Source organism: Protobothrops mucrosquamatus, unplaced genomic scaffold (assembly GCF_001527695.2).
Source record: "Protobothrops mucrosquamatus isolate PMUCROS unplaced genomic scaffold, P.Mucros_1.0 scaffold3726, whole genome shotgun sequence".
Classification (NCBI taxonomy): Eukaryota; Metazoa; Chordata; class Lepidosauria; order Squamata; family Viperidae; genus Protobothrops; species Protobothrops mucrosquamatus.
Window position 1 is genome coordinate 232,266 of NW_015389679.1, and position 8,903 is coordinate 241,168.

The following is an 8,903-nucleotide window of genomic DNA, read 5'->3' on the forward strand; positions in this document are numbered from 1 at the left end:
TCTAGTCCAACCTCTGCTCAACCTGGAGAGCCTATTCCATTCTGGACAAATGGCTGTCCAGTCTCTTCTTAAAAGCTTCCAATGTTGGAACGTTCACAACTTCTGGAGGCAGGTAGTTCCACTGATTAATTGTTCTCACCCTCAGGAAGTTTCTCCTTAGTTAGTTCCAGGTTGCTTTTCTCCTTGGTTAGTTTCCATCTGTTGCTTCTTGTCCTGCCTTCAGGTGCTTTGGAGAATAAGTCTGCCCAGGTCTTGTATTAGGGCAGCTGGTTCATTTGCAATGGAGATCAGCCAGCTGTTACAGACTATCAGAGTGGAAAAAAAAACCCCCTCATTTTTAAGGTGTTGATGCTGCAGTCCACACAAAAGCATCCTTGTCCAGTTTCTCTTGGCGCCCTTCACCGTGGAACTGCCCCATCTCTGAAGATGTTCTTCTGAATGTCCGTCTGGAAACAAGATCCTGGATTGACTCCCCCCCCCAATGTGGAAAGGGATCCATTGCAAATTTATCCTCCGTCTTTGGACCACGTGCACACATTATTTTAAACAGCCAGCGTGGAATAAGGATACGGGTGCTGGGCTAAGAGAGCAAGATGCAAGGAGACATCCAGAAAATATCCAAGAAGGCGTATGAGCTGGAAATCCAAGTTCTAGACCTCCCAGGGTCACAGAAGCTCCTTTGGGCCAACCCAGCCGGGTTGTTGTGTAAAAAAGGGGAGGTGAGAAGAAAAACATTGATAACTCTCAAAGCAACGTTTCTCAACCTTGGCAACTTGAAGATATATGGACTTCAAATTCCCAGAACTCTGGGAGTAGAATAGAATAGAATAGAATAGAATAGAATAGAATAGAATAGAATAGAATAGAATAGAATAGAATAGAATAGGAATGTAGAATGGAATAGGAAAATAGAATAGAATAGAATTGAATAGAATAAGGGATAGAATAGAGAAGAATAAGGGATAGAATAGAAATAAGGAATAGAATAGAATAGAATAGAATAGAATAGAATAGAATAGAATAGAATAGAGTAGAGTAGAATAGAGTAGAGTAGAATAAGAATAGGGAATAGAATAGAATAGAAGATGGAATGGAAGGGAACGGAATGGAAAAGAACAGAACAGAACAGAATAGAAGATAGAACGGAACGGAACAGAACAGACTAGACTAGACTATAGACTAGAAATAGAAATAGAAATAGAAATAGAAATAGAAATAGAAATAGAAATAGAAATAGAAATGGAAATAAAAAATAGAAAATAGAAAATACAATAATATATAAACAGAACAGAATAGAAGATAGAATGGAACGGAACGGAACAAAATAGAACAGAACAGAACAGAACAGAACAGACTAGACTAGACTAGAATAGAATAGAAAATAGAATAGACAAAATAAAATAGAACTGCTTGCACAGCTCTTCAGGCTGCTTCTACTGCCCATGGCAGGAGGCCTCGTGGCACTTTGGGCCGTTTCCACTGCGGAAAGGGCCCAAAGAGCACGCAGCGTCCTGCCAGGAGGAGCAGCAACGGCGCAATGCGCCACATGGCAACCGGCCGCAAGTGGCGGCAAGCGTCCCTAGAAGAAGTCAAACAGTGGCGAAACAGGTGTTGGGGCCTGGAAGGTCTGGCTGCGGTGGTCCTAAGGTAAGACATTCTCCGAAATTAAGACCTAGTGCTTCTTTTTGAAGGCTATATATATATAGCCTTATATATATATATATATATATAAGACCGGGTCTTAATTTCGGGGAAACACGGTACTTCATTACGAAGATATTCAAACTCCAGGATGTAGATTCACGGACCGTTTATTCTTACGCACGGCTGCCTCCTCCGGGTTGCCAGAGTCCAAGCAAAGTCATGATGGCAGCAAATTTCCACAGTCCTCTGGGGCTCCCCCAGATTTTTCTCCACCAAGCTACATCCACCCTACTTTAAGGACCCCCAAACGTTAATGATGTGTAGAGCAAAAACTCAAAAATGCGTTCCCTTTGCTACCTGGATTGCTGTTGACTAGGAAGATGTGGTCCTTCGCAGACATCTCCCTTGGTTTGCTATCTTCTCCAACACCTTGCCTTCTTTCTGTCTAAAAAGAGAGGGGTGGGGTTTTTTTGGGGGGGGGACTACTTCTGGGAGACAGTTCCCAGAATGCACGTGGCTGGCAGGCTTGGAAAAAGCCTCTGCTTCAATCTCGGCAGGTCACGCCGGGCACTGGTAGCTGCAGAAGTCAGCAGACTGGAAGAAGTGGTAGACGTTCACCAAGGGGAACATCAACACAGCTCCGAGCAGAGAGCCCAGTTGTTCCACCGCTCCGTACCAGACTAGGGCGTTGTGGCTGCAGCTGCGAAGGATCATCCCCAGCATCACTTTGACGTAGGTGAGGGCTCCGGTGAAGGACACCCAGGAGATCACCTGTTGATAGAAGGAGAGAAGAGTGCAGGTCAGAAGGCGCCAATTTGAGATCTTGGAAGATCTCCAGAAGTTGTGGGTGCTCCATCACTGGAGACTTTTAAGAAGTGATTGGACAGCCATTTCTCCAGAGTGGTATAGGGCAGGGGGTTCCAACCTTGACCACTTTAGGACTGCTGGACTTCAGCGCCCAGAGTGCCTCAGCCAGCCACGGTCCATGAATAAACGTCCTTGAGTTCGAATGTTGCATGCTGGAAAAGTTGCATCCTGGATCTGAAGTCCACAAGTTGCCAAGGTTGGAAACTGCTGGTATAGGGTCTCCTGCTTGAGCGGGGGGTTGGACTAGAAGACCTCCAAGGTCCCTTCCGACTGTTCTATTCTATTCTATTCTATTCTATTCTATTCTATTCTATTCTATTCTATTCTATTCTATTTTCTATTTTCTATTTTCTATTTTCTATTTTCTATTTCTACCTTCTATTCTCTGTCTATTCTATTCTATTCTCTGTTCTGTTCTATTCTCTGTTCTGTTCTATTCTAATCTAATCTACAATATGTTCTATGGAATAGAATAGTGAATAGAATAGAATAGAATAGAATAGAATAGAATAGAATAGAATTGAATAAAATAGAATAGAATATAGAAATAGAAAATAGAATAGAATAGAATATAGAAATTGAGAATAGAATATAGAAATAGAGAATAGAATAGAATAGAATAGAATAGAATTATAGAATAGAACAGAATGGAATGGAATGGAATAAGGTAGGATAGGATAGAATAAGATATAGAAATAGAGAATAGAATAGAATAGAGTATAGAATAGAATATAGAAATAGAGAATAGAATAGAATAGAATAGAAATAGAATAGAATTATAGAATAGAATAGAATAGAATAGAAATAGCAGATTGTAGAATAGAATTAGAATAGAATAGAATAGAATAGAATAGAATAGAAATTAGAATGGAATGGAATGGAATAGAAAATATGGAATAGAATAGAATAGAATATTAAATATAGAATAGAATAGAATAGAATAACTGAGTTGAAAGGGACCTTAGAGGTCATCAACCCCCTGCCCCAGGCAGGAGACCCTATACTGTTTCAGACAAAGGGCTGTCCGGTCTCTTCTTATCAACTTCCCAGACAAGGGAGCTGCCTACTTACAATCAGGGCATCTCCCCAGTCGGAGTGCTGCAAGAGCGGGCAGGGGCTGAGCACGGCCATCGCCAGGTTGTAGACCCCAAAGGCAGTTCCTGCAACGGTCAGGATCCCCAAGAACAGAAGTGACCTGGAGGAGGCAACGGAGGAGGAGGGGGGTGGGTGGCTTCTTCTGGAGACAGACTCCGAGGTGGCCCAGAGCAAGCCAGCCTCCAAGCCAAGAATTAACAAGGGGAGCAGGTGGAAGAGGTAACCTGGGTTTACATGCCCTGCTAAGCCAGGATTTGGGAAAGGACGATTGGGCTGCTTGTGAACCGTTAAGGAGCTTGAGGGGAAAAAAAACCTGGAATGTTGATATTATGATGGGGGTCCTCGGTGCTCTCTGAGCTGGGTTGTTTTTTCTTGCAGACGTTTCATGACCCCGTTAGGTAATATCATCAGCACTAGAAGGGAGTGGGATTTGCAGAAAGGAGGAGGAGGAGGGGAGGGGAAAAAGCCAGGATTTGGTCTCAGGCATCTTCTGAGCCATTCAGAAGCTTGAGAAAGAAACTGGAACAGATTGACATTAAGGGGTCCGGTTATTTTGCAGACGTTTCATTACCATACTAGATAACATCATCAGTGCTAGAAGTGAGTGGGATTTGCTCTCTGTTTATATACTAGTGGCTTGCCCTGACATCTTTCTCTTGCCCCCTCCTCCTCCTCCTCCTCCTCCTCCTCCTCTCTGCACACCCTCCTCCCTTCTACCACTGTTGATGTTCCCTAGTTGGGTAATGAAATGTCTGCAAGAAAACAACCCAGCTCAGAGACCACCGAGGACCCCAAAGTCGTCCTCTCCCCCCTCCTCCTCCTCCTCGTCCTCGTCCTCCTCCCCACAAGCCCACTCCCTTCTAGCACTGATGATGTTCCCTAGTTGGGTCATGAAATGTCTGCAAGAAAACAACCAAGCTCAGGCAGCACCAAGGACCCTATGATCTTCCTCCACCTCCTCCTCCTCTTCCTCCTCCTCTTCCTCCTCCTCTTCCTCCTCCTCCTCCTCCTATTCTTTCTCCTCTTCCTCTTCGCAAGCACCACTCCCTTCTAGCACTGATGATGTCATCTAAACTGTTCCTGAAACACCGGCAAGAAAACCACACAGCTCAGAGAGCACCAAGGACCCCCTACAGTTGAACCCTGAGCTACAGATGTTCCTTGGTACAATCGGCTTGACCGGGAGCACAGACCTGTTGGGTAGGAAGGTGGCCACGGTGCAAGCCAGGGGGTTGGCCATGGAGCTCAAGGTGGCCGCCAAGTGGTAGGCCAGGTTGCCGTAAGGCAAGCAGGAGTAGCTTTGAACAGAGGGAAGGATGCCGTTGGTCAGCGCGTTGACCCAAGTGACCAGGAAGTAGATGAAGACCAATTTGGAGCAGGTGTACATGACCTTCTCCGCCCCTTTGTCCTCTTCCCTGGCGTCCTCCAGCGTTCTCTCCGTAGAGTAGCTTGGGCTTCCCTTCCAGTTGGCCGGCTCCTCCTTGCCCGCTGGGACCTTGTGGATGGAGTGCAGGGTGATCTCGCTGGAACACAAGTCCCGCGTGGAAAGGTCCCACGACTTGGGCTGTCGGTTGAGGAGGAGGAAGGCCACCAGGCAGAAGAACATCATGGCGGACAGGAAGAGGAAGAAGACCAAGCTGGAGAAGTTGGGCGGGGAGTAGCGTGTCTCCATCAGGGGAGAGTCCCCTGGTCCCGATACGTTGCCCCAGGAAGAGTTGCCCACGCTGGCGTTGAAGGTTGGCGCCGGGACCTGGACGCAACTCGCAATGCCAGCTCCTTGGGCCAAGGCGAAGATAGCGGGGATGAAGCCACTGAGTCCTTCCCCGATGAAGAGGGTGGGGATGTACCGAGGGTGGAAGTGAGCCATGAAGGGCAGGAAGGTGACGGACGAGGTGCAGTCCACCAGGGAGAGGAAGAAGGTAAGGACGAAGAAAGACACGCTGTGCGGTTCTCCGGCGACGGGCGTGGTGTAATGCCAAAGGAAGGCCAGGAGGAAACACGCTAGGATGCCGGTGGAAACCACCACGCAGATGACCGGGACTTCCTTCAGGAAACCAGGTTTCAGTTTGTGCATGACAGTGACGAAGAGAGGTCCAATGTTGGCCAGTTGGATGATGATGGTGAGGTAGGAAGGGAGATACCAGCCTTCCGGCAATTCGGTCACCAGCAGGGGAAGCTCAACCCAAACTCCGTTGATGGCCATCCAGGAACCGGTGCCAAAGACGCAAGCCAGGAGGTGGGTGAGCCAGGCCATCTTGCTTCTGGAGCAGAAGACCTGTTGGAGAAGAGAGGGGGCTTATGTTGTGATTCCTCGCCAGCCAGTCTGAGTCTGAGGAATCGGACGAGGAAGAGGAGGGGCCTGGAATGACATCAGAGTCAGAGGAAGGCTCTGAGGAGCTCCAAGACTTAAAGTCGGACGAGGAGCCTGGCACCTCTACTTGCGCTCAGGCTGAGACACAGCTGTGCTGAGAGCCTGAGTTGGACAGTGATGAAGAACAGCTGGGACAAATCCAGGATGCACGAAAGCACAGGCAAGAGAAGGGAGTAGGATGGAGGGATGCAATGGGGCGGCTCCAAAGGCAAAGGAGAAGGCATTAGGAAGCCACGCCTGGGCTGCATTATAAAAGGGAAGGTATGGGAGGTGCTGGTGGCCAAAGGCAGCCGTTCGTGTTGAGGATTGAGTTTCTGTGGACTGTTTGCCTTGGACATTGACTCAGGTCTGTGAATAATAAAAGGGATGGGTTTTTTCTTGCGGTTCCTGCCTGTTTTTTGGAAGAGGGGTTTCTCCTTGTGAGCATAACAAGGACTCACGTAGGCTGGGACAGAACAGGAAGCAAGAAGACTTGAGCTGAGGGGTTACACCAGTGCTTCTCAACCTCTGCCACTTTAAGATGTTTGGACTTCAACTCCCAGAATTCCCCAGCCAGCCATGACTTGCCTGAAGCTAATACAGGCCTGGGTTGTATAAACAGAGGCATAGAATCAAGATCACGCGAGGTATTAGTACCGCTTTATAAAACCCTAGTGAGGCTACACCTGGAACACTGCAGCTAGTTTGGGTCACCACATCACAAAAAAGATGTTCAGACTTTGGAAAAAGTTCAGAGAAGAGCAACTAAGATGATCCAAGGCCTGGAGACTAAAACATACGAGGAACGGCTGCAGGACTTGGGTTTGGTTGGTCTAAAGCAGACATGTGAAACACAAGGCCCGGGGGCCGGATGCAGCCCGTGAAGTGGTTTCATGTGGCCCGCGAAGCCATCCTGGAAACAGTGAGGGAACGGCCCCCGCTGCCTTGGCCCTGGCCCAGGCTGGCTGGGAGCCAATGAACAATTTTGTGGTGGCCATCTATGCTGAAACGCATTCAGTCTTAGCTCCACAAGGCCGTCTGGAAACAGCGAGGAACCAGCCCCTGCCATGTTGCCCCTGCTCCCTGGGTGCATGCTGGGAAGGTGTCACTCTTTGTGAGGAATGAAGAAATGCACCATCGCCTGGAAGTGGCCAGCAAATGGCCCTCGCCTACTTCACATATCCGGCTTGATGGGCTCTGGGGGAGGGGGTTCGGCAGGCTCCTCCAGTGGACCATGCCTTGGCGCTTGCCCCGGTCCCACCCCCTTCTGCCAGAGACCCCCAGATCTGTCCCACTCCTGCCCAGGCCCCCAACAGGCACCCTTGACGCGAACGATGTAGAGCTGGCCATGCCCACCCAGTAGGCCACACTCCACCCATGCCCACCCAGTAGGCCGCGCCCACCCTGGCCACACCTACCTGCCCCCCCCAGGACAACCGCAATGCTGATGCGGCCCTCAATGAAATTGAGTTTGACACCCCTGCTCTAAAGAAAAGAAGAAATAGGGGAGACATGATAGCAGTGTTCCAGTATGTGAGGGACTGCCACAAGGAACAGGGGGTCACATTATTCTCCAGAGCACCAGAGGGAAGGACGAGAAACAATGGTTGGACAATGATCAAAGAGAGAAGCAACCTGGAATTAAGGAGAAACTTCCTGACAGTGAGCACAATTAACCAGTGGAACAGCTTGTCACCAGAAATTGTGGGCGCTTCATCACTGGAGGTTTTTAAGAAGAGACTAGAGAGTCACTTGTCTGAAATGGTATAGGTTCTCCTGTAGAATAGAATAGAATAGAATAGAATAGAATAGAATAGAATAGAATAGAATAGAATAGAATAGAATAGGAGCTGGAAGGGACCTTGGAGGTCTTCTAGTCCAGTCCACTGCTTGAGCAGGAGAACCTAGACCATCTCAGACAAGTGACTGTCTAGTCTCTTCTTAAAAACCTCCAGTGATGGAGCGCCCACGATTTCTGGTGGCAAGCTGTTCCACTGGTTAATTGTCCTCCCTGTTAGGAAGTTTCTCCTTAATTCCAGGTTGCTTCTCTCCTTGATCCGTTTCCAACCGTTGTTTCTCATCCTTCCCTCTGGTGCTCTGGAGAATAACGTGGCACCCACCGCCCTCTTGTTTGCGGCAGCCCCTCAAATACTGGAACACCGCTATCAAATACAGTTTGAAAAACTCTGCGCTGTCCCTTTAAGAAAAACTCTGCCCCGTCCGCTCCTCTCTAGCTTGTCTGTAAACAATGAAAGAATCCAGGGATTCAATCCCTGCCCACCTGGGTACCTTTTCTACCTGGTAGGGCTTGGTAAGGGTGGGGTGGGGGGGGAGAAAGGTTAAGCAGCCCCTCCCAAGTTCCTGGACCCTGGAGGTGCACAACTGTAGCAAAACTGGAAGGGCTCTTTCTCCCAAAACAGGTGGACGAGTTCCATTTAGCGTCGAAAACCGGCCTGGGCAGAAAGCGAGGACTCGTGAAACATACCTTCAGTTTTGCAAGCACCTTCCCCAGGTGAGCAACTGTCCCTTTGTGGCTTCCCTAGCAAGCAGGCTGCGGTTGGGCTTTCCACGGCTTCCTGCAGTCACGTCTCCAAGCCGGCTGACGGTAAGCCAGGTTCAGCTGGAATCTAGCCAGCTTTGATGGTTTCCTTTACTCGGGCGCCTGTGTATAGGTGGTACCGCCTTGAAATTAGAGCCGGAGATCCGCTGTTGGTTAACAAAAAAAAAAAAAAAGGAAAGGAAAGACAGGCGTAGGCAGAAGGGCACCAAACTGGCTGGTCGGGATTTTTAAGGCACTGATTGTGGTTAGTGGCTGGGCGGTGTGGAGAGCGGGATGTCGTCCCTGCCCTGGGACTGTTGCAACTTCAAGGCCTGGCAGGGAACAGCTTGGCCAAGATATTGTGAGAAAGGGAAGGGGGGTTGTTAGATTTCCTTTCCTTTCCTTTCT

General features: G+C 48.6%; 2 protein-coding genes across 2 annotated transcripts in view; both read right to left on the reverse strand.

The window, feature by feature from the left end:
* Nucleotides 1-2,044, reverse strand: part of LOC107298112 (transcriptional repressor scratch 2-like) — a 43,880-nt gene extending 41,836 nt beyond the window's left edge. The window contains exon 1 of the mRNA XM_015827474.1: nucleotides 2,002-2,044. Within this exon, the coding sequence (XP_015682960.1) occupies nucleotides 2,002-2,044 (43 nt within the window). The remainder of the gene's footprint in view (nucleotides 1-2,001) is intronic.
* Nucleotides 1,814-8,543, reverse strand: LOC107298113 (solute carrier family 52, riboflavin transporter, member 3). The gene is made up of 4 exons (XM_015827475.1): nucleotides 8,442-8,543; nucleotides 4,800-5,881; nucleotides 3,583-3,706; nucleotides 1,814-2,415 (listed from the first exon to the last, which is right to left on the reverse strand). The coding sequence occupies exons 2-4, from the start codon at nucleotides 5,858-5,860 to the stop codon at nucleotides 2,203-2,205; spliced, it is 1,398 nt and encodes a 465-aa protein (XP_015682961.1). The 5' UTR covers nucleotides 5,861-5,881; nucleotides 8,442-8,543; the 3' UTR covers nucleotides 1,814-2,202.
* Nucleotides 8,544-8,903: the final 360 nt, after the last annotated feature.